At 43.6% G+C, this 26,358-nt stretch overlaps 1 protein-coding gene across 2 annotated transcripts in view; it reads right to left on the reverse strand.

Moving 5' to 3' along the window:
* The window catches only part of mtcl1 (microtubule crosslinking factor 1), a 145,437-nt gene that overhangs the window by 13,112 nt on the left and 105,967 nt on the right, over positions 1 to 26,358 (reverse strand). Inside the window, exons 12-15 of one of the 2 annotated variants that reach the window (XM_078397492.1) lie at positions 22,800 to 23,120; positions 19,615 to 19,691; positions 12,951 to 14,475; positions 6,650 to 6,707 (exon numbers count right to left, since the gene is read on the reverse strand). In XM_078397492.1, the coding sequence (XP_078253618.1) occupies positions 6,669 to 6,707; positions 12,951 to 14,475; positions 19,615 to 19,691; positions 22,800 to 23,120 (1,962 nt within the window). In that variant the 3' untranslated portion in view covers positions 6,650 to 6,668. The remainder of the gene's footprint in view (positions 1 to 6,649; positions 6,708 to 12,950; positions 14,476 to 19,614; positions 19,692 to 22,799; positions 23,121 to 26,358) is intronic. The other variant, XM_078397491.1, reaches the window with a different exon arrangement.

Here is a 26,358-nt window from a genome sequence, read left to right on the forward strand (position 1 = left end):
ACACAAGGTATTTCATTTTCTGTTCCTGACTTCCGTAGTTATATTTGGAAACATTTAGTTTAGAGATACAGTGTGGAAACAGATCCCTTTGTCTCACCAAGTCCTTGCTGACCATCGATCACCCATTCATGGGTTCTATGTTATTTCACTTCCTGCACATTAGGGCCACCTTAGGCCCATTGACCTACAAACCTGCATGTTTTGGGGATATGGGAGGAAACTGAAGCACCTAGTGCACTGGGAGAACATGCAGACTCCACAAAGAAGAGCACCCAAGGTCAAGATGGAACCTGGGTCTCTGCCGCTGTGAGGCAGCATCTTTACTAGCTGCACTACTGTGCCGCAGAAAAGTCTTCTGTTGACGACATTCTCAATAATTTATGTGTTTGCCATTTGGAGGTGACCATCACCGATGTTGGAGATCAAAGCTTGAGGTGATGAATCGTGCACACCTTTTTGTTGCGTTCCCACAATCATAATGGGGCAAATTAATCCCATATTCTGCTGCGTCATCTGTCAAGTGTTTGCAAGCATGGCACACAAATCAAAGAGGTTTACTATTGCATCTGAAATAATCCTGATGTTCAGACAGATTTGAATTATACTTTCATTGTGAAGGGGAACAGCTGCATCTTATAGAGTGGAATGGATGGAAATATGAAACCAGTGAAAAGTGGAAAGGTTCTTGCGTCGTTTATTCTGCCAAAACTCTTAATGATTTGCTGTCCAATGAGAAAATATCTTGGCCATGATCCTTTCATTTGAGAATACAGTTTTATTAGTCACTCGGAGCTTCTGAAATGAAAAATGTTTGGCGCCCTCTTTATAACCTAGCTTATTCATGTGGTTAGTAGATGAAAGCAAATGAGTAGCCAAATGTTCATGGACTTATGGCTGCAGGCCATTAAAACATTTTGCTATTCTGAATTTGTGGGTTAATAAGATTGGCAATAAACTTGGCTAACATTTACTTTTCAAATTCTTCTGCTTAAAGATACACATGACATACTTTATGATGAAGTCACTCCATATATGTAATTTGCCAAATACCTTAATGATGTACACCCTTCTGGTACTGAGTTAAGTCCCTGACTCTGGAGGTGGTGGCAGCTTAGGTAAACTTACTGGTAACTGATTTTGCCCATGTTGTTTAATAGATTCTCATGGGCTTACATCTTACCCAATACACAGCGATAAAGTAACCTAAAGCAGAAACACGAGGCCATCATCAGATGAAGTGTGAGTAAGAACTTTTGCAGGCCATACACTGAATGGCCAGAGATTTAAACACATTACAAAACAATCGTGGAATAATGAGCCATAATAATAACAACTATTGGATTTGGTACCTGTCTAAAACACAGTAAGACACTCAAAAACACTTCAAAGGATGGGACAAAGTAAGGATTTTACTGAGCAGAGGTTTGGGAGGACAAAAGCGTATCTATCAATGTGGAATAAATGGCAAAAGAAGAGGCAAAGAATGGACAGCAGGGTGCTTGATGAGAGTATCACTGTAAATTACATGGGGTGAGGTGTGTGGGAAGATTTTTTCTTCCAGTAGGGAGGGACAAAATGGATGTGAGTTGGAAGGGAATGGTGGGAATATGAGAGGTAAATAAGATAAGGCGGTGATCAGACACATCTTGCCTGAGATTGATACAAATGGAAAGGAGTGGGTTTCTAAGACAAAGTTGTCAGTTTTACTATGTTGGCAAAGAAGACACGTCCATACAGCAATGATAACGAAATGGGCAGCTAATCCGTTTTAGCAAATGTGTGTCCTAATATGTACAAGTCTGAGGCTGCTAATCAAGAGAGCAGTATTATTTATACATGCACATCAACCTGATCAGGAATACTGTCATTTTAATGTTAACCATTCAAAAATAATTTAATATCGTCTAACCTAAATGAAATACTTCTATGAATTTGCATGCTACATCTTCAGATTATGGTGTTGTTTGACAATAGACAATAGACAATAGGTGCAGGAGTAGGCCATTCAGCCCTTCGAGCCAGCACCGCCATTCAATGCGATCATGGCTGATCACTCTCAATCAGTACCCCGTTCCTGCCTTCTCCCCATACCCCCTCACTCCGCTATCCTTAAGAGCTCTATCCAGCTCTCTCTTGAAAGCATCCAACGAACTGGCCTCCACTGCCTTCTGAGGCAGAGAATTCCACACCTTCACCACTCTCTGACTGAAAAAGTTCTTCCTCATCTCCGTTCTAAATGGCCTACCCCTTATTCTTAAACTGTGGCCCCTTGTTCTGGACTCCCCCAACATTGGGAACATGTTTCCTGCCTCTAATGTGTCCAATCCCCTAATTATCTTATACGTTTCAATAAGATCCCCCCTCATCCTTCTAAATTCCAGTTTATACAAGCCCAATCGCTCCAGCCTTTCAACATTGGCGCTTTCATGGTGTCAAAACAAAAAAGTTTTCACAAGCCAAAGCACATTGCATCTGCCTCAGTATTAAATCTCTTGGCATCATATACTTTGTTTGCCAACAACTGCTTTATCTAAGTTATCTGCACGTTTTAGACAGGAATTAATTCCCTTGCTGAATTAATTTATCTGCAAATGCTCGTTAATCTTTTGCTCACTGGGAAAAAAGATTGCAAACAAAAATAAAAATATCTAAAGGGAAGTTAATGGGGAAAAAGACAAGGGAAAGATCACACTGAGTGAATGGAAAGCTTGTGATACCTAGAAAACAGAAGACATTTATGACGACAGACTGATTTATTTTAAATAGAGAGCTCACTGGAAAGTTTTGGAACCCGTGGCTAAGAAATGATTTGTTGCATTGGAGAGGGTCCAGAAGCGGCTTATGAGAATGATCCCAGGGATGATTGGGTTAATGCATGAGGAGCGTTTAATGGCTCTGGGCCTGTATCTGCTAGGGTTTAGAAGGATGAGGGGGGAATCTCATTGAAACCTACCGAATAATGAAACGCCTAGATAGAGTGGACGTGGAGAGGATGTTTCCAGTAATGGGAGAGTCTAGGAGGACCAGACAGCATAGCCTCAGAATACAAGGACATACCTTAGAATTGAGGCGAGGAGGATTTTCTTTAGCCAGACGTGGTAAACCTGCGGAGTTCATTACCACGGATGGCTGTGGAGTACAAGTCATTGGGTATTTTTAAAGCAGAGACTGATATGTTCTTGATTAGCAAGGGTGTCAAAGGTTAAGGAGAGAAGGCAGGTGTCAGGCATCCAAGAAGTTAGAAGAGTGGTTTATTTTCTTTAACCAAACGTATAGTTTGCTCAATAAATGAAGGGACTATTTTCTAATTGGGGACATAACATATTGGACATACTCAGAAGCTCAGGGAGAAACTGTGGAGAGAGACGGAGTAAATGATTTGCTTCGAGTACCTTTCATCAGAACGGTCACGATGAAAGATCATCATCCTGAAAAATTAGAGACACAACAGACTGCAGATGCTAGAATGTTGAGCAAAGCACAAAGCACTGGAGGAACTCAGCGGGTCAGGCGGTATTTGGGGAGAGAATGGGCAGATGATATTTCGAGCCACTTTGTTTTTTGAACCTGAAAAGTTATTCCTTTTCCCTCTTCACGGATGTTACTTGACCTTTTGAGCATCACCAACATTTTCTGTGTTTACTTCAGATTTCGATCCACTGCAGCTTTTTTTGATTATGTTCTAATTACAAAAACACCATGCATGAGTGGCACGCTTTACCAATAGACTGTACGAGTGCAATTCGGAATCATTAATGCAAACATACTGAAGAAGGATTACCAAAGAAATAGTTACCTAAAGTGTACCATGTAATTGTCTTAAAATCAGTGCATGAGTCGATTAAACAGAACTTCTTGCACATTTCAGAATGTAAAAAAATTGTTAAAAGATTTGAAGAAAATCGAGATGGACTAAACTACCTCGACTAAACAAAGGACCAGCTCAGGTCAGCAACATGGTCAGCATGAACCAGCTGGGCCAAAGGGCTGTTTTCAAACTGTATACTATGACTCTCCTATCAGTCTTGGTCTACCATGGGGCCTGAGGTAATGTGAAACCTGGTCTTCATGCAAATTTTTACAGACTTGACCTGCTACTTTTGCAGGCAGCTGATTAAATACATGGGAGGCTGCCAGGGAGCTGCCTCAATAGCATTGATACCTAGGGGGTAATTGGAGCCTTTGAGGTGAGGGTGAATGTGGGAAGTGAAGCCGTCTGTACTGACATGCCTGATTTCAAGGATTTTTAAAAATGCAATGATTATTATTGTATAGTAAATAGAGCAAATAGTCTGAACACTGTCAAGTGGCAGAATTATCTTCAGCAGTTCAGATAATGATTCAATGACCTGCTTTTGATGATGATGGTTGTAGGATCAACATTTGTTCAGGGCACCGAAAGGCTTATTCAAATAGTTCAAACACGTTTCTAAGTGAGTGAGCCGGTGCGGTGCTCTGGTAATTACTTCTCATCTGAAGGATCACATCTCTGGTACGGGAGTATTCCTGCTGTAACACAATGGTGTGAGTCTGGTTTATGTGTTCAAGTCTGAAAAGGGGTTTGAACTTCCAACCTTAGACAAGGAACTTAAGGCAGCCTAAATGTAATCACCACATCCCCGGCCTTATCTAGGCCGAAACATCTTGAAAGACAAATAATGTAGTAAATAGAAGCTACTACCAATCATATCATCCTGTATCTCAGCCAATAACTCAGGTAGGGAATTCTTCACTTGAGGCTATTGTACTGAGGTTGACAGGTGAATTGAAGACCTTTTTCTGGTTTAGACTCAACTTTGAGACTTTTTAAGATACAACGTGGAAATAGACCCTTTGACCACCGAGTCCGCGCCGACCAGCGATCACCCCATACACTAACTAGCATTATCCTACACACGAGGGACAATTTACAAAGCCAGTTAACCTACCAACCTGTACGTCTTTGGAGTGTGGAAGTAAACTGGGGCACCTAGAGGAAACCCACGTGGTCACAGGAAGAATGTACAAACTCCGTACAGACAGCACCCGAGGTCAGGATCAACCCTGGGTCTCTGGGGCTGTAAGGCAGCAACTCTAATGCTGTGCCACCCCATGCTGTACATGCCATGACAGTAACAAGCATTGTAGATGGGTACAGCAAGGCGAGATGGGAACACACTGTGCTAGCCCTTGAACCTTGAAAACCTTAAAAGAAGGCAAGTCGAAAATGTGGCATCCAACCATCTTTGGAGCTGGGATACCAAGCGGAACGCAACTTAGCTGGGATTTCACCTCTTCTTGCAGATAGGAAAGCATAATTATTCTCCACGTTCCTTCAACAAGAAGATCGACCTTAGGGATGTTGCAACTCGCATAGTAGGTCTCAAAGAAATCATCATGGAGCCGGACATCAATTAAGGCTCCACAAATCTTGGACTCACATGTAACCAATCCTGGGGACCACTGGCTGTATCCGCTGGCTAAATGGAATTCAAAACCGCCATCTCAGTGCGGCCAACACCAAGGCTGTTCCCAGACGGTGGGTTAACCAACTCAATGATTCAGAACAGGCTGCAGGATTCCCAGATTTGACATAGAAATATGGAAAAATAGATGCAGGGGTAGGCCATTCGGCCCTTTGAGCCAGCACCGCCATTCAATATGATCATGGCTGATCATCCTAAATCAGTACCCCGTTCCTGCTTTTTCCCCATATCCCTTGATTCCGTTAGCCCTAAGAGCTAAATCTCTCTTGAAAACATCCAGTGAATTGGCCTCCACTGCCTTCCATGGCAGAGAATTCCACAGATTCACAACTTTCTGGGTGAAAACGTTTTTCCTCATCTCAGACCTAAATGGCCTTATTCTTAGAGTGAAGGTATCACAAAATGCTGGAGTAACTCAGCAGGTCAGGCAGCATTCTGGAGAGAAGGAATGGGTGACGTTTCGGGTCGAGACCCTCCCGTGAAACTTGTGTTTCATTATGATTTCTTTGAGACCTACTACCCAGTTGCAATGTCACACCAATAATCCATTCTTAGCTGTTAGGTATATTTAATCATATTGATGAGAGAAATAATGTAATAACAAGGAGCTGCAGATACTGGTTTGTACCAAATAAAGACACAGATTGCTGGAGTAGCTCAGCGGGTCAGGCAGCATCTCCGGAGAACACGGAGAGGAGACATGGTCAGGTTGCGGCCCTTCTTCAGAAATGATCATGTTCTCCAGGGATGCTGCCTGACCCACCGAGTTACTCCAGCATTTCTGACAAGAAAAACAACATGGACTGACTCTATGATGTGGTCTGTCTAGATTCATATTGAAGATGCATACTCTGTTTAATTAAAGACACATATTGACCACCGTGAGTGAGGGAGAAGACTCTGTTGGCATCCATAATTAATGTATCTAAGTTCCAGAGACACGGTACAACATCTTTTACATCACTCTGACTTTGGCCAACAGCCTCTCAAATGTTATTCATCTGCAAAATTTAAGAGCATTTAAGAGCATGTGGCAATGACAAACTTAACTAAAAGCTTGAGTTGCAGCATCTATGCAATAATAGGAGGTAACTTGTTATTGAAACTAAAAGCATGAATCTCTTTGCAGAAAGCTACTAAGTGGATGGTTAGCACAGCACTAAGGTTAGAAATATAGAACTTACAGTAGTGAGGCAGGCAAGGTTAGAGTCGCCAAGGGGTGGTTAGTAAGAGAGTTTGGCTCTGAGTGGAACAGACAGGAGAAAAAATATAAGACAAGGTAAACAATAAAGTTACACATTGAAACTATTATTATTAAACAGGGGTAATTAATAAAGAATACGTTTCTGTAAGTACCATGTAATAATGTCAATGATGATCCCTGAATGTATCACAGATAGAGAACCATACTTCAGCAATGGGTCACACTTGCAAACGTTCCGCATTGACTGCTACTGGAAGAGAACTTTCCAACACGAGCAACCTGTTATTGCAGCTCTTTCTCAATCCGTTTTGGCCCGTGCTAATTGTTCATTGATGGAAAACCAATCAGCAAAAGAAGTGCATGGTTATGTCCAAGAGCCTCTTGTTTACTGCCTTGGTCTAACAGAGTTTTAACAACTTTTACTGTGGATCCAAGCAGAATTGAAGATCAGCTGATAAGTGCACGTGTGACCAACAGCGAAGGTCTCGCGTGAGTTTCTGCAGCAGCAGTTACTTGCTAATCCAGTCACTGCATTCATACAAAGATTTGTATCAATTTATACTGTATACCGTAGACGATGTAGAGAAAACAATCAACCATAATAAAGGCAATTGTAATATTTCAGTTGAAAAGATCATGTAGATATTTAAAGGTAGCACCTTGCAAATATGGAAAGGTATACAACAAAGCATTTTCTAACGTCACTAATTTAATAACAATTAATTTAACTTTGGTCCAGAGTGCAGTGGTCTCTCAATGGGGATCAGCAGTAGGCTTGTCCCTATTTCTGGGGTACTTATGTACCTTATGTTTCTCGTTTATTATATTGTTTACAGAGTACTATGTTGACATTTTCTGTTGTGCTGCTGCAAGTAAGAATTTCATTGTTCTGTCTGGGACGTATAACAATGGAGCACTCTTGACCCTGGAAGCACCTTCCTGTCACCATCTATAATTCAATCTGAACAAGATCATGAAGTAAATAGATTGTGTAGACACACTGAGCCTTTTGCCCAGAGTAAGGGAATCGAGAGCCAGAGGACATAAGTTTAAGGTGGGGGGGGGGGGAGAAGATGTAATAGGAACCTGAGGGGTCACTATTTTTTTGCACAAAGAGTGGTGGGTGTATGGAACAAGCTAGTGGAGCAGGTAGATGAGGCAGATACTATGGCAGCATTTAAGAAACATTTTGATAAGTACATAGATAGGATTGGTTTATGGGCCAAATGCAGGCAGGTGGGATGTGTAGATGGGGCGTGTTGGTCGGTGTGGGCAAGTTGGACCTGTTTCCACACTATATGACTCAATCACGCTGGAATCAATGCCTGGGGAAAATATATAAAACTATATGATTCCACACTTCTCAAGAAAAAGCTGGAAAATTAGAGGCAATCAGCAAAGAGGGGGTAGTCATTCTCAAAAGACACTGACTCCTATGGAATGGGACAATAGTATTGCAGGAAGGCAGAGTCTGCAGAATAACTGGACATCTCAGGCTTGGCACAGCAGTATAAGCCTGCATTAAATGAAAAAAAGGATAACAGAGAACAGGTTAGTTGGCGCGAGAAGTCCAAAAGTGTGTGTGTGCAATACATGAGCATCCACCTATACTTCAGCTCACCCCATCAATACAATCTACCCTCGTTATTAAGGACCTCTTTATAACGGAGTTTGGTTATTGCAGACGGAGGTTTCCACAGAAATGGACACTACTGTCTCTTTAAGGCTGCTAGTTACACTGTGGGAGGCCATCGAAATTAACAAGCAATGGCTTTGTTCGACACATGTGCAATGACACTGTATTAAACAATGTAACAAACAGCCATTGGTATTTTTCGCTTGCAGTAACAAAAGTACATTTTTAGTTGTTAAAAAGAACTTTGTATTTGAAAACGACTCATTGTCTCACGGTGGTTGGATCGAATTGGTTATAGCAGACAATCAGCAATAACGGACACCATTCCCCCCTCCTCGTCCCCCCTGCTCCGTTATAACAAGGGTTATCTGTAAATCCTTGTCTTTGTTCCAGAGTGCTTAGCTCGTTTCCCGCGGCTATACAATTCACCGCATCAACATCCACATCCTACTTATAGAGGTCTTCCCTGAATTTCCCATTGGAGGTACTCCAGTAATTTTTCTACTTCAAGCTCATAGTTTTCGACATAAAGCACCTATCATTCTGATTCACTACAGCTTTGCTATCTTTTTTTATGCTGTTGTGTTTTGTGTTGGGAGAATGGAGCTTTCAGCCTTTAGATGATTTTGTCAAAATGTAAGAAATGGATAGTTTAGTTTAGTTTAGTTTAGAGATACAGCGTGGAAACGGGCCTTATGGCCCACCGAGTCCACGCCGACCAATGATCCCCATACACTAGTTCTATCCTACACATTAGGGACAATTTACAGAAGCCAATTAACTTACCAACTTGCATGTCTTTGGAATATGGGAGGAAACCGGAGCACCCGGAGAAAATGCACGTGGTCACAGGGAGAACGTATAAACTCTGTACAGACAGCACCCGTAGTCAGGATCGAACCCGGGTCTCTGGCACTGTAAGGCAGAAACTCTGCCACTGTGGGACCCCACCCTACCTCTTAGTCCCACGGGCTAGCCAGTCTGAACCAAAGAGATTGAGAGTGTTTATGATTTATTTATTCAAAGACGTGGACATTACTGGCAATTGCAGACATTTGTAGTCTACCCTCGTTACCCCTGAGTTGAGGAGGCATGAAGGGACAAAGGTCAGACTGGGTAAAGTTTGTAGACTTCTTTCCCTGAATGATGGGATTTGGTGACAATCCAGCATTTTGTGCTTACAGTTACAAGGACAAACAGTTTAATTAATTCCACATCTATTTAATCACGAATTTAAAAATTCACAAGCTGCCCTAGTGGATTTGAACTCATGTCTCTAGATTGGTGGCCCAGAAATTTGTCTGTTGATCACATTACCACCATACCAATTCAGTGTCTAATTTCAGACGCTATTGCACTGAAAGGTATTTTCAGGAGAATCCAGCAACAACAGCCATGATTGGAGCAAAGACAGGATTTGGCACGGAAGAAGGAGATTTATGGACCAAAAAGATCAAAGATCATTGAATACTGTAGATTAACACCAATTATTCTCAAAACATTTTCAAACCTAAAATCAAGATTAGGTCAGTGAGAGGATATGTAAACTCTAACTGTGGGTATCTTTAAAGCGGAGATTGACAGGTTCTTGATTAGTAAGCCTGTCAGAGGATTATGGGGAGAAGGAAGGAGAATGGGGTTGAGAGGGAAAGATAGATCAGCCACGATTGAATAGATTTGATGGGCCGAATGGCCTAATTCTGCTCCCATGACCTACATAGCTTTCAAATACATTGTTCTGTACATATATTAATTTACATAACATGTAATAATATTTAAAACATTTCCTGGTATTAGAATTGTTTACACAATCAAAAATAAATGATTGCACTGAAAGCTACATCACTGGTGGGATGTTTATGATCATTCCCGACTTTCTCTTGCTGCACTGAGTTACATCATGGTTCATTCCAGACTCTCGATACTGGTTCAGGCTTCCATTTGTTTCAGCATTTGTGAACACCAGCTCTTTAAGATTTCTACAATCCTTTGAATAATGCAGTATTTTCTCCTTTCTATCTAGAAGGTTATATCTCCATGACCTTAATACCTCCACTAACTAATAAAGTTTCTCTTCATCTACCCACCTAACGGCATAGAGTCACACAGTGTGAAAAACAGGTCCTTCAGCCCAACTTGCCCACACCAACCAACATTCGCCATCTACATTGGTCACACCTGTCTGCATTTGGCCCATATTCCACAACATATCCATGAACTTGTCTAAACGTTTTTTAAATGTTATGATAATACCTGCCTCAACTACCTCTTCTGGCAGCTTGGTCCTTACACCTACCACCCTTTGTGTAAAAAAGTTACCCCTCAAGTTCCCATTAAATGTTTCTCCCCCTCACTTTAAACCTATGTCCTCTGGTTTTCTATTCACCTACTCTGGGTAAAAGACTGCATTTACCAAATTTATTCCTCTCATGATCTTGTACACCTCTATAAGATCACTCCTCATCCTCCTGCACTCCAAGGGATAAAGTCTTAGCCTGCTCAACCTCTCCCTTTCAGCTCAGGCTCTTGAGTCCTGGCAACATCCTTATAAATATTTCCTGTAGCTTTTCCAGCTTAACAACATAAACAACATCTTTCAAATTTTCAAAATCACAATCCTGCAATGCTTTTTCTATTAATGTTCTAGGCATCCATAGCGTAAAATAGCAGCCTCAGAAAAGCAAAACGTCCCCTTAAAAGGGAAAATGATTAATTTACGACTGGCATATTTCTCCTTTCAATGTGTAAACTCCCAGTTACGAGGCTCGTTATCGAGCTAATTTTAATTCTAGCAGATGGCTGCCAGATTTACCATCTCAGTCCTGACTGCTTGCAGCCGCTTCCTGCTCCTATCCCCATTGCTGGCTCCTTCCTCCTGTGACATCCCATTCCTAAGAAGAATAAGAATTTAAAACTCTTTGAGAGCTCAGTGACTTTACTTTATTGAACCCAAAGATGCCATTTTTAGTCATTATTCTTTATCTTTTGACCTTAGAGATATAGCGTGGAAAACAGGCCCTTCGGCCCACCAAGTCCGAGCCAATCAACCTGTATTGATTGTTCAACCCACACACTAGGGACAATTTATAATTTTTCACAGAAGCCAATTAATCTACAAACCTGCGCATCTTTGGATGTGGGATCACAGGGAGAACATACAAACTCCATAAAGACAGCACCCATAGTCAGGATCGAACCCGGGACTCTGGCGCTGTAAGACAGTAACTGCACTGCTGTGCCACTGTGTTGTACGATCGGTAGCAGTCTGAAGAATGTGGCTCCTGGTTAGAATGATGGTAGGTCAAGTGGGGAAATCATCCAAGGCTCTGAGCAATTGCTGTAAAAGCTTAACTTGATTTAAAACACCCTGGGACAGCCTGAGGAAGTCATGAAGGTGCAGCAAGCAATTAGAAGGGCAAGTGGTTTGTAATTTACAGATAAAGCATGGAGACAGGCCCTTCAGCCCATCGAGTCCACGCCGATCATCGATCGCCCGTACACTAGTTCTATGCTAGACCATCCTACATGCAAGGGGCAATTTACAGAAGCCAATTAATCTACAAACCTTCACGTCTTTGGAATAACCTTGGGCTATCCCTAAAATCCTTACTTACTGTAAAGTAGCTTTCAAGTCCAGTTATTCTACAGTGTGGGGGAAAGGGAAGCCTTTGTGTGCACAGCATCATCTCACAAATAGAAATGTAATAACAAGCAGAGAATGTGTTTTAACATCTAATTGAGGGATAGCACAGCTAAGTGACCAACCAGCATACAGGAATAACTCCCTGTTTTTCCTCCAAACCGCTCCATGTAATATTTTACATCAATTTACATCGGGGCAGATTGGGCCTTAGTTTAAGTTTATGTGAAAGGAATGCAGCATTTCCTCTCATTTCACTTCTGCCATCGGGAAGAAAAAATAGAAGCCTGCAAACTATGACATCCCAGTTCAGGAGCAGCTTCGTCCCTACAACTATTAGGCAATTAAACACTACAACATCCATATAAGCTCTGAACTAGACTTGGGAACATTATTTTAGGCTTTGCACTAATATTGTTTGCACTAATATTGCACAGACACACACATATATATATATATATATATATATATATATATCTACACACACACACACACACACACTGAATTTTTTGTTGTTGTTTATTGTGGGTTTTACATAGTATTATGGTATAAGAATTTAATTGTTCCGTTTCAGAACATGACAATAAAACACTCTTGACCTTCACTGAAGTATCTAACTGGACTTTCACACTCAAGTGAGAATTGAACACCCAGCTTTTTTCACCACTCACTGTGAACTGAGTCATGGTGAATCTATGCAAAGACTGGCATATGAAAGATGACAGCTTTTTAGCAACAGAGCGTGAGAGGACTTTGATCTTGCTGTCTTGGTCTAGAATTAAATCCTCCAGTTTAATCAATTCAGTATCAACAAGCAGTGTTAGCATTTACTTGGCTGAGAAGTCCGTAATGAAACTTCAAAGAACAGAATTGGACTGAACTGAAATTGTTTTGTAAATGAACCCAAAGAAATACTTAAAGGTAATTTACAGTTACCTGATCGGCATAATCCAAATAATGTGCTTTATAAAATTCTAGATGGAAAGAGTAAAGTAAATAATGCACCTCGAGCGAGTTTGGGGAAATCCCATCTGCTTCTTCGTCCTTACTATCATCATTGTTAGTTTGACTTTGTTCCTCACCAAGGGCCTGTTCAAGGAGCTGCTGGTTTAAGATCCTGGCAGGGCTTTCAGTAAGGCTGTATCCCGGAGAAATAGACAGTTCCTGCTTCCCAACAAGACCCTCGTCATCTGTTTCCAGCTCTAATTCCACTGTCACACAGACTGGACTTGGCGACCTGCCACGGACAGTCTTGAGAAACTCCTGAACTAAGACATAGTTCGACCTGGAATCTGTGGGCTTTGGCTTACTCACAGACCGGGACAATCTTTGCACACTGTCACAAGCTATGGGCGTGTGATCTATGATATTGAACAAACTGGAGAGGCCGTCGTTAATGGTGGTGTGAACTGGACTGTCTCTCGTGGTGGTCGACCTTGCCCAAGCCGATTCGTTGAACCCCTTTTGTGACGTAGTGGGCAAAATTCGATCCTTAGGCTGATCTGACTTTGCAGAGATCTTTCGCTGTAGCTTTGGGGAGCCATACTTGGGTGAGCAGCATGCCCGCTCAAACTTTGCCTGCATTTTCTCAACTCCAGGTGCCAGCTGCTTGTTCCGTAGACTTCGTGAGGGTGAGGATACGGGTGTTGAACCTCCCCTTGGTGTCAAGCACTTGTGCGGACTGCTGGTGATGTTCCTAAGACACTCTGTTTGCAAGCCTACGCTGATGGTCTGTGTGGTCTGTGTCCCTGTACTTGTCGCACCGGTGGTCTGGCAGGCAATGTCTTTGAACTGGGGCTCCATGGAGTTCGATCGTATTCGACTTATGACTGAATGGGCTACTTCTTTCATGTCATCACTCATGTTGCCAGATATGTTAAGATCATGCAGTGACGAAGCAAAGCCCACAGTGCTACAGAGTGGGTGCTCCATGGGATGGAGACTGCCCTCCAGCAGATCTTTGTGATGCTTTCCAATCTCGCACGGCCACCTTCCAAATACATTTGGTGATCCTCCCGTGGGCTCGTTCCCATTTGACTTGATCATGGAAAAAGCAAAGTCTGGATCCGGCACCTTCACCCCGTCATCATTAGGTCGAGTTGCCCCATCAAATCTACGGATCACCGGTGGGCTGTGGTATAGTCGCATTCCTATCTTATCCGGGCCCACGCCTCCGTGCTGGTTTTGGGCAGAATTATGCCCGCTCACCGTGCTGGTCGTCATGGTGACGCTGGTTGTGAGGAACCATGGGCCAGCCTGGAAAGGCTCTGCTGGTAAGCTGCTTGATGTTATCTCACCTTCGCTCTTTTCCAGCCAGGCTTCTGCTGGTTTATCTTTGCTCGTGTACTGCAAGCTTTTCCCATTGAACTCTTCAATGTATTTTAAGTCATCTGGAGACAACGGCGGCGTGGTCTCATCCTTGGTGATGTAGGCATGTTCATCGGGGTCGTCAGCAAAGTGCTTCTCGGGGAGAAATGGAGAACTGTCCATCAAACGTTGGAACTCAGACATGGAGGAAACAGACTTTGCCCTTTGAATAAAACAAGGACATTTTTAGCTACATGTTACAAACAAAATTAGTTTGACTAGTAAGGGTGTCGGGAGTTATGAGGCGAAGGCAGGAGAATGGTGTGAAGAGGGAAAGATAGATCAGCCATGATTGAATGGCAAAGAAGACTTGATGGGCTGAATGGCTTATTCCTACTCCAAGAACTGATAAAAATGTGGCACTGCATTGCCAAAATTAGCTCAAAATAAGTATTTACTTCACTTCTCATAATCAATTAATTTCTTCAGGAGTTCAATGCCTGATGATTAGTTTAGAGATAGAGCATGGAAACAGGCCCTTCAGCCCACCACAGACCAACATTCACCCGTACACTAGATCTGTTATCCCAGTTTTGCATCCTCCACACCAGGGGCAATTCACAGAAGCCAATTAACCTACAAACCTGCACGTCTTTGGAATGTGGGAGGAAACCGGAGCACCCGGAGAAAAGTACAAACTCCACCCGAGGTCAGGATTGATCCCGGATTTCTGGCGCTGTAAGTCAACAACTCTATAGTTATGCCACTGCGCCACCCAATGTGCGTAAAATATACCAAATTCTGCTGCAGTAACGTAGCAGGTGGACAGATGGTGGACAGAAAAGATGTGAGAGGAGAATATCAGAAGCCCAGAACATTAATTCCAGAATCCCTACACTTCAACCCCTGTTGCTGAGATCAGATCAGATACTTTACTGGTCTACTGTCTGAAGAAGGGTCTCGACCTGAAACGCCACTTATCCCTTCTCTCCAGAGATGCTGCCTGTCCCGCTGAGTTACTCCAGCATTTTAATTTAGTTTAGTTTTGAGATACAGCGCGGAAACAGGCCGTTCGGCCCACCGGGTCCGTGCTGCCCAGCGATCCCCGCACATTAACACTATCCTACACCCACTAGGGACAATTTTTACATTTGCCCAGCCAATTAGCCTACAAACCTGTACGTCTTTGGAGTGTGGGAGGAAACTGAAGATCTCGGAGAAAACCCACGCAGGTCACGGGGAGAACGTACAAACTCCGTACAGACACCGCCCCTAGTTGGGATCGAACCCGGGTCTCCGGCACTGCATTCGCTATAAGGCAGCAACTCTACTGCTGTGCCGCCCAACTTTGTGTCTACCTTCGATTTAAATCAGCATCTGCAGTTCTTTCCTACACTTCCCTGGTCTACACCAGGTTCTGCATTTACCAACAGAAAACAGGAATGGAGGAGAATGGAGGAGCGAAACTTGATCATTACTGAGGACTTTGGTTTTTTTTGTTGGTCAGAAGTAAACAAAAGTCGAAGTCACCTGAGAATTACAGCGTACAATCCAGCGGTATGAATATTAATTTCTCTAACATTAAGTAACCCTCGCATCCCTCTCTCCCCGTCACCCTATTCCATTTCTCCAGAGATGCTGCCTGATCCGCTGAGTTACTCCAGCCTTTTGTATCTGTCTTAAGAATAATTGATTTTCTTTCACAGGATGAAGGTAACTGGTGGAGAGGAGGTGGGCGAACTTTTACTCCCTGTCATATTCAGACCATGTGAGGAAACCTGTTTTTGGTCTTAATTGTCGATTGCTGGACACAACCATATTGGTTTAAAGACAATGATTGCTGATGATGGCAGGAACATTTTACGTGGAATTCTAGCTGATACTAAAGAACCAACACACACATTAAGAACAGGCAACATCAATTTTCACCTACAATTACGCAAAACTGATCGTGAGAAAGACCAGCTGGTTCCTTTTACTCTGCTTTCTCCCCCTCTATCGGTAAGGAACTGATTAGTGAATGCTGAACTGATTTTAGATCATCACGGTATATGCAAGTGTTTTTTAGTCTGGTGCCTATTAGAAGACTGTGGACAAAATGTATCGATAATCAAGTAACAATAATTAATATTTGATCAGGCAGTTACTTTAGTTTAATTTAGAGATACTGCATGGAAACAGGCCCTTCGGCCCACCAACTCCACGCCGACCAGCGAACCCCGTACACTAACACTATCTTACACACATTATGGACAATTTACAATTTTACCAAGACAATTAGCATACAAAACCTGTACGTCTTTGGAGTGTGGAAGGAAACTGGGGCACCCGGAGAAAACTCAAGCAGGTCAAGGGGCCAATGTACAAATTCCGTACAAACAAGCACCTATAATCAGGATTGAACCCGGGTCTATGGCACTGTGAGGGAGCAACTCTACCACTGCACCGCCCATTTGGTACACTTTCAGCACTGCTGCTAAATATCCATCTGAAGGGGATGCAGAAAGGTGAGAGTTCACTAGTTCAGTTTAGTTTAGTTTATTATTGTCACGTGTACTGAGGTACAGTGAAAAGCCTTTTTGTTGTACTATCGATTCAGCGAGAAGACTATATGATTACAATTAAGCCATCCACATTGTAAAGATACAGGATAAAGGGAATAAGTTCAGTGCAAGATAAAGTCAAGTAAAGTTCAACTAAAGATAATCTGAGGGTCTCCAACGAGGTAGATGGCAGGTCAGGACTGCCCTCTAGTTGGTGATGGGATGGTTCAGTGCCCTGATAACAGCTGCGAAGAGAGAAACCGTCCCTGAATCTGGAGGCATGCATTTTCACCCTTTTGTACCTCTTGCCTGATGGGAGAGGGGAAAAGAGGGATTGACTGGGGGTAAGACTCGTCCTTGATTATGCTGTTGGCCTTGCCGAGGCAGCGTGAAGTGTGGATGGAGTCAATAGAAGGGAGGTTGGTTTGCGTGATGTTCTGGGCCACGTTCATAACTCTCTGCAATTTCTTGCGGTCTTGGGTGGAGCTGTTTCCAAACCAGACAATAGTTCAACAGAAAGAATGCCAGGTGACTGGGAGGGTGAAAGCGAGAAATCCTCTGAACGTGAGCATCAGGTGAGAAGGGTTTTCAAGGCATCAATTGTCCATTCATTTTCTACCAGCATCCAAGAAAATACACTTCCCCCCACCCGCATCCCCCTTCCAACACCAGCACCAGTGACATTTTTTAGTTCTGCTAGCAGCATGTATAGTATTTTCTGCTGACTCATCGATATTTCCAAAGCGTGGGCATATTACTCACTGGCCCTGCAATGGTACTAAGTGCTGGAGTAACTCAGGTCAGGCAGCGTCCCCGGAGAACATAGATCATATCATATCATATATACACAGCGCGGAAACAGGCCTTTTCGGCCCACCAAGTCCGCGCCGCCCAGCGACCCCCGCACATTAACACTATCCTACACCCACTAGGGACAATTTTTTTACATTTACCCAGTCAATTAACCTACATACCTGTACGTCTTTGGATCGGTGGCATTTCTGCAATGACGCTGTGATTCTCGCTACATCATGTCCCTGCATAGAAGGGATACTTTCGAAGTTGGGAGGTCATGTTGCATTTATGAGTATAGAAGTTGGGAGATTATCTTTCAGTTATATAAGACGTTGGTGAGGCCAAATTTACAATATTGTTGATAGACACAAAATGCTGGTGCAACTCAGGGGGTCAGCAGCATCTCTGGAGAAAAATAGGTGTCGTTTTGGGTCGAGACCCTTCTTCAGTCTCGGGGGACTGGGGACACAGGAGGTGAGAGGAGGTGCAGAACAAAGCAGAGCCTGAACAGATGACTCAGGAAAGGGACAGAGAGAGGATTACTAGCCTTACATTCCCTCTCTCTCCATCCCTTCCCCGTCCTAGTCCTCTTGCTAATTTCACTGTTTGTATCTCTTCGTTATCACCTCGTCCCCAGCCAACAATGGTCCATTGTGGGCCCCACCTTTCCCGAGTCAAAATGAGTTACTTCAGCATTTTGTGTCTATCTTCGGTGGAAACCAGCATTCTTTCTTACACATTCAGAATATTGTGTTCAGTTCTCGGCACCATGTTATAGGAAAGGTATTGTCAAGCTGGGTGCAGAGAAGATTTATGAGGATGTTGCCAGGACGCGAGGGCCTGGGCTATAGGGAGAGGTTGAGCAGGCTACGACTTTATTTCATGGTGAGCAGGAAGATGAGGGGTGATCTTATAGAGGTGTACAAAATCATGAGAGGACTAGATTGGGTACTTCTTGCCCAGAGTTGGGGAATCGGGAACAAGAGGACATAGGTTTAAGGTGAGGGGGGAAGGATTTAATAGGAAACTGATGGGTAACTTTTTTACATAGAAACATAGAAAATAGGTGCAGGAGGAGGCCATTCGGCCCTTTGAGCCAGCACCGCCATTCATTGTGATCATGGCTGATCGTCCCCAATCAATACCCTGTGCCTGTCTTCTCCCCATATCCCTTGATTCCACTAGCCCCTAGAGCTCTATCTAACTCTCTCTTAAATCCATCCAGTGATTTGGCTTCCACTGCCCTCTGTGGCAGAGAATTCCACAAATTCACAACTCTCTGGGTGAAAAAGTTTTTTCTCACCTCAGTTTTAAATGGCCTCCCCTTTATTCTAAGACTGTGGCCCCTGGTTCTGGACTCGCCCAACATTAGGAACATTTTTCCTGCATCTAGCTTGTCCAGTCCTTTTATAATTTTATATGTTTCTATAAGATTCCCTCTCATCCTTCTAAACTCCAGTGAATACAAGCCTAACTCCAGTGAAATACAAGCCTAACTCCAGTGAATACATGGAACGAGCTACTGGATGAAGTAGTTAAGGCAGGTACTATCTCAACGTTTAAGAAACATTTAGACAGGTATATGGATCAAACTGATTTAGAGGGATATGGGCCAAACGCAGGCAGTGTAGATGGGACATGTTGGTCGGTGTGGGCAAGTTGGGCCGAAGGGCCTGTTTCCATGCTGTATGACTATGACTCTGTGCTGTTGCTGGTAGGAACTCTGACCAACCAGTTCCCGTGTCTGGACCAAAGTGGAAATGCAAAGCCAACAGTGGCAAGGAATTTTGTGGTGATTTTGATCTCTCAACAAAACAGTAGTGAGATAAACACTACTCGACATCATAACCGAGCTTAATTCCATAATAAAATAAGGACATTTTTTAGTTGGCCTGATCCTGTCTTGCTCCTGAAGACCACTGATGAGCATTTGCCAGGGACCATCTTAGTGGGTGCTTTTTCTGGCCCAAACACAGAGGGTAGAACAACTAGCAAATGCAAGAGAACAAGACCTGATCTCATACCTCTGAAGATTTGCTTTACGCGTTTCCTCTTCTTGAAACTCAGCAGCATCCTTTGTCCCACAAATTTCACTCAGGGCCTATAAAATGGAAAGAGGCACTTAAAACTCTCAATATCATGCATTGCTTTGCACTATGGCGTAGCATTGACATTTGCATAAAAATTGTTACCAACCACATTCCACCTCAGTCAGAAATATGATAAATTCAGCTACGTACTTAAAGGCTAATGAATTCAGTGAAAATGGGGATACAAGGAACAATGCAAACACTGGAATCTTGCATAGAACACAAAGTGCTGAAGTAACTCAGCGGGTCGGGCAGCATCTCTGGAGGACATGGATATGTGACTTGAGGAAGGGCCTTGACCCCAAAACATCACCTATTCTTGTTCTCTGTTGACTGTTTCTGGAGCTCACAGATCACTGCCTGAGAGCCCCACTGAGTAGATTTCTGATGATGGATACAAAGTGCTGGAATAACTTAGCAGGCCAGGCAGCATCTCTGGAGCGCAAGGATGGGCAAAGTCTCAGGTTGGGACCCCTCTTCAGACTCAAAGCGTCATGTGCTCATTGTGGGGCACTATATTTGCTGATGACCATTTGTAGCACAATAACTCTGCTTTATGTGACCATTCACCTGGAAATTGAGAAGCACTATTTCGTGGCTCAAAGCTGCAAACACAATATGTGGAGACGGTTAGAATCCTTTCAAAAAGTAATTATTTCCTTTAAATGTGTAATGAGCTGGTTAGTGAAAAGCTTCAGCATTGCCAGCCAGCCTGGTGTCTGCTTGGCATTTGTGCAGCATCCAGCAGTGCCAGTTTATGCCCAGCCAAAGTAGGTCTCTTAAGGACACAAAAGGCTGGAGTAACTCAGCGGGTCAAGCAGCACCTCTGGAAAACATAGATACGTGACGTTTGGGGTTGGGGCCCTTCTTTAGACTATATAGGTGACGTTTGCAGCCATGGAGTCATAAGAGTCACACAGCGTGGAAACAGGCCCTTCAGCCCAACCTGCCCATACTGGCCACATGTCCCAGCTACCCAAGTCCCACCTCCCTGCGTTTGGCCCATATCCCTCCAAACCTGTCCTATCCATGTCAATGTCCTGTCCATCCAATCAGGACCCTTCTTCAGACTAATAGGGGATGTTTCGGGCGAGGACCCTTCTTCAGACTCTGGTCTGAAAACTTCAAGTCTGAAGAAGGGTTGCGATCCTAAACGTCACTTATCCATGTTCTCCAGAGATGCTGCCTGCGTTGTTACTACAGCACTTTGTGCCCTTTTGTATAAACCAGCATCTGAAGTTCCTTGTTTCTACAAAAGAGATCTCTGCATATTTAAGAGTATAAATAGAACTCAGTTTGAATGGCAGTAAAATAATTGATTGTCATGAAACTGCAAAGTCATGAAGGTGTTTTATTAACACTAAACGAGGGGAGGTTTTGCTTAACAAATTGATAGTCGCATCCCACTTGCGATGAGTTCATTCATTATAGTTAGATTATGCGAGCTTCAGCTATGTTTCTCTTGTGCATTTTCTTGTAACAGTGCAGAACACATTGGCATCACTGAGTATCACCGAGAACGCCACAGGAGATCGCTTTTCCCTGTGGCTATCAAACTGTACAATTCTTCCCCCTTCTGCCAAGGGGTAGACTGACTCCCCTCACCCACCGCTCCCCCCCCCCCCCTCCCCAATCTTTTCCACTCGTCACTTTAATTTCATGTTTCATGTATCTTGTGTTTTATGACTGCTGGTGGACCAATTTCCCTCCTGGGATAAATAAAGTTCTATCGTATCGTATAACAGCAGTTCGAGCAACACAAGAAACTGCAATGCTGAAACTCTGCAGCAAAACACAAAGTGCTGGAAGAACTCAGGTCAGGCAGCATCAGTGGAGGTAATGGACAGACAACGTTTTGGAGTCTGAAGTAGGGTCCTGACCCGAGACCTCCTCTGTCCGTTCCTTCCACAGATGTTATCTGACCCGCAGAGTTCTTCCAGCATTTGTGTTTGACAGCAGCTCTGGCTCGTACTGAGTTGAGGGGGTGGGTGAACTCTGTTTCGTTTAGTTTAGTATCACATGTACCAAGGTACAGTAAAACCCTTTTGTTGTGTGCTAACCAGTCAATGGTATCTGGCCCCTCTGTTTCTTGCCAGGCATGGATGGCACAAAATGGTAACCCCGGATCTGAATTAAAGTTTAGGTTAAGAGTTTTATTTTGTTTTCCTTGTGAGTGGTTTTAATTAATTTACAATAGTTTAATGTATTTAAAAGCATGTCAAAGCTTTTATAATTAAAATGTTTCCAGTAAATTATATCAATTTTAATTGCATATAAATGGTCTTTATATTCAGAAGTTTGTAAACAAATTATTATTTTATCCAATTTGAGCTGTCACAGGTTAACAGGTGGGGCCTAGCGTGGGGGGGGGGGGGGGGCTCGAGTTCCACTATTGGGCCCCCAGTCACCACTTGTGGTTCTATGGAAGAGGAGTTGCAGGATTAGAGTTCTAGGAGCAGAATTAGGTCATTCGACCCACCAAGTCTACGCCATTCAATCATGGCTGATCTATCTTTCCCTCTCAACCCCGTTTCCCTGCCTTCTCCTCATAACCCCTGACATCCGTACTCATCAAGAATCTATCTATCTCTGCCATAAAAATATCCATTGACGGCCTCCACAGCCTTCATGCATTCTGCAGAATCAGTTCCACTTATCGGGTCCACACAAGCAGTTCCAAATGCAAGGTTTCATCATATTAACGAACAAATCAGTATATTAGCCAGTTAAAATGAAATGAAAATCATTTTACCAAGAGAATCAAGCAAATGATATAAAATCCCTGTGAAGGAAATGATGTTTCAGTCAGCACAGCGCATACAGCAATGTTTTTTCTCTAACTTCAATTATCCCTTGCTGTCCCTCTCTCTCCATCCCCTCCCCCTCCCAGTTCTCCCATCAGTCTTACTGTCTCCGACGACATTCTATCTCTGTCCCACCCACTCCCCTGACATCAGCCTGAAGAAGGGTCTTGACCCGAAACAACACCTATTTATTCTCTCCAGAGATGCTGCCTGTCCCGCTGAGTTACTCCAGCATTTTGTGTCTACTAGCAATGTATTTTATTGTCTTCCCCGACAGAAGGCTCCATTGTGCTGGACCTTGTAGTTAAGACTAACCTCACAAATGCAGACTGCAATCTTTTTCTTCTCGTTTTCCAGGTCACAAGTTTGAGGGACCTTGGCATTACCCACTGAACCAAGCAACAAGGTATCAAGGAACAACTTTGGAGGGGTGTGGAACTCGTCACCTTCCTTCAGGTCAAAGGAAGCTTGCTCTCTGCACTGCTGTTGCTCCGATTCCCAGAAAGGCCTGTGGCCTTGTGAGCGACGATTGTGGATGCTCTCTCGCACTGGGCACTGTTCCAAGGCTTCCAGCAGCGGCTCCTGTTGGTCAGTGAAACGGCTTTCTCCTCTCCACGGCTTGGACTCTGTCTGAAGCTGCATTTGGAACATAAGAGGATCATTTCTAACAGGCAGATGTGTGAACAGCCAAAGTTGTAACAGGGCTGGTGCTGAGAGCAGCATCATGTTATAGCTTTTCCCATAAAGAAAAGCATACTTAATTAGCTCCTTCCCATCCCTTTCAAGATATCTTAAAGTTTACCCTGGACGCTGTCTGTGTGGAGTTTGCACGTTCTCCCTGTAACAGCATGGATTTCCTCCCACATCCCAAAGACATGCGGGTTTGTAGGTTAATTGGCCTCTATAAATTACCCCTAAAGTGTAGAGCGTGGGAAAGTGGGATGACATTGAATTAGTGTGCACGGGTGATCGATGGTTAGAGTGGACTTGGTGAGCTGAAGGGGCTATTTCCATGCTGTATCTCTAAACTAAACTAGTAAGATACTTCTGAAATTAAGTCACTGTAGTACTGTCATAACCACAGCAGTCAAGCTGAACATAGCAAGGCGGCACGGTGAATGGCAGAGTTGACCTGATGGGCCAAATGGCCTAATTTTGCTCATATAATGGGCGGCACGGTGGCGCAGCGGTAGAGTTGCTGCCTTACAGCGAATGCAGCGCCAGAGACTCAGGTTTGATCCTGTCTACGGGCGCCGTCTGTACGGAGTTTGTACGTTCTCCCCGTGACCTGCATGGGTTTTCTCCGAGATCTTCGGTTTCCTCCCACACTCCAAAGACGTACAGGTATGTAGGTTAATTGGCTGGGCAAATGTTAAAAACAAAATTGTTCCTAGTGAGTGTAGGATAGTGTTAATGTGTGGGGATTGCTGGGCGGCGCAGACCCGGTGGGCCGAAGGGCCTGTTTTCGCACTGTATCTCTAAATCTAAAAAAAATCTAAACAACAGTTCCAGCACTAAAAACAATACAGGTTCCACCACTGACCTCAGTGGAGTGGGTGAGTGGGCGTATGGGGGAGGAGAGGGGAGTAGTATATATATACTACTGAAACTCAGATCTTGTATAAATATATATATATATATATCCGTATGTAAATATATGTTCCTCTGTGATTTTGCCAAAACGGCAAACCATAGCGCCACAATTTTTGCGCCACCTTTTTTGCGCCACCTTAATCACCACTCTCGCAGCGACTCTTTATAACAAGTTTTATTTAAATTGATCTTATATTTTTTGTTAGAGACATTTTAAAGTTCAAAAATCTTGTGGTTCAAATGGCTGTTACATTTTAATTTTCTTTTGCTTTTTAAACTTTAAAAAACACCTTTTTAAAGTTAAAAAAATCACTTTACCATTTCCCCTGGCCATCAGCTCGTTCGACGTCACAATGGGACCCACCCGAGTGACGGGAGTGGCGGCCAATGAGGGGGGAGGGGGTGCTGAGCGAACGAGTTGAAACTTTAATAAATGCGCTACCCCCCCCCCCCCCGACGGGAGGACTGGCGCCCGTCCTGGGGTTGCCCTGCCTGCAGGAGAGGTTTGCACGGAGGGTTGCAGGTGAGATTTTAAAATCACTTTTTAAACTTTAATACTTACGTAAGATGGCCGCCGATCACTTATTAAACTCTAATACGTAAGATGGCCGTCGCATCCGCGCGTGCGCAGTTGGGGGTGGGTTGCCACTCGGAGGGGGCAGGTCCCATACAAGTGACGGGAGTGGCGGCCAATGAGGGGGGGATGAGGAGAGCTCTCCTGCTGCAGGCCGCAGGAGACGTTTGCACGGAGGTTGCAGGAGATTTGGACCCAACGGGTCCACGCCCGTCTAGTGACATATAAAAAGCAGCACTTTTGACAGTACTGTACTCCCTCACTGGAGTGTCAGTCTAGATTCTTGCATTGAACTGGTTGCACATGCGGGTTTTTGGGTTAATTGGCCTCTGAAAATTGGCCCTAATGTGTAGGGACTGGATGAGATGGGCGGTAGTGACACAGCTGGTAGAGCTGCTGCCTCATAGCGCCAGATACTCGGATTCGATCCTGACCTCAGGTGCTGTCTGTGCGGAGTTTGCACATTCTCCCTGTGACTGCATGGGTTTCTTCCGGGTGCTCCAGTATCCTCCCACATCAACAAAGATATGGGGATTTGTGGGTTACTTGGACTCTGTACATTGCCCCTAGTGTGTAGCAAGTAGATGAGGAAGTGGGATCACATACAACTAGTGTGAAAGGGTGATCGATGGTCAACATGAACAGGCTGAAGGGCCTGTTTCCATGCTGTATCTCTAATGTTCCCCAGTTTGGGATTTGAATCTGGAGCTTTCTGACTCAAAGGCAAGATTTATACCCTTGATTCACAGCTGTTGCTTGTACGGAATGTGCAAAGCAGAATGTGGAGTGGGGGTGAGGCCAGTAAACTTTTTCGTATCAGTCCCAACCCTCCCACCTTCCCTCCTTCATCCCATTCCTCCACAGAAATTACTCTAGCCACTTGTACGAAACAAAATCCTCGTCTGATTTATTTGCTGGAAACGGTGACAGAATGTTATATGTTTACGTAGTTGTGCTGATGGAATGTGCAACCAATCTTTTAGCTTTGAATTAGCAGAGGAAAATGGCCAAATGAGAGGCATGCAACAGATGAAAGGATAAAAAGAAGCCTTCATTATAAACCAAACATTATCTTCCTTGTCCAAAAAAACGCCAGGTTATTGCTCCCGCTCCCTGTATTTGAAGGAGTGAAAGCAGGGAGCTCACTTCTCAATTACAATGAGGCTTTGAACGAAAGGAGATTGCAAAGAGTTTCCATACAGAACGGTCAGCCATGTTTTGGACAGTCCACCACTCATTTCTCAGACACATGCGTATTTATGTTTCTGCCTTCTGTGAGAGATGAAAATTAGTGCAGTTTAGTTTATTATTGTCACGTGTGCCAAGATGCAGTGAAAATCTTTTTGTTGCCTGAGTCAGCAAAGACTATACATGATTACAATCAACCCGTCCACCTTGTACAGATACAAGATTTAAAAGAGTGGAGCAATTGTAATATATGATAACAGAACCACTTCCACCAGCACGCAAAGAGTCACTTGGTTTTGGCGCCATCTTGATAGAGGGAACGGCAGTGAAGTAAAACATTAAGACTTTAAGTAAAAACCTCTTACATAAATTGACTTCTAACTTATGTCTCACTATAGATCAAGAGGTAGAAGATGGGATGAACTCCTTTATAGCTGGCTTGGGTCAACTGGTCTCCTTTATGTGCCATCAGAGTCAATGGCTCATTAATAATCTTATACAGCAGTATTAATTAGGTTC

The sequence above is a fragment of the Rhinoraja longicauda genome, chromosome 4 (genome assembly GCF_053455715.1).
Source record: "Rhinoraja longicauda isolate Sanriku21f chromosome 4, sRhiLon1.1, whole genome shotgun sequence".
In the NCBI taxonomy this organism is placed as follows: domain Eukaryota; kingdom Metazoa; phylum Chordata; class Chondrichthyes; order Rajiformes; family Arhynchobatidae; genus Rhinoraja; species Rhinoraja longicauda.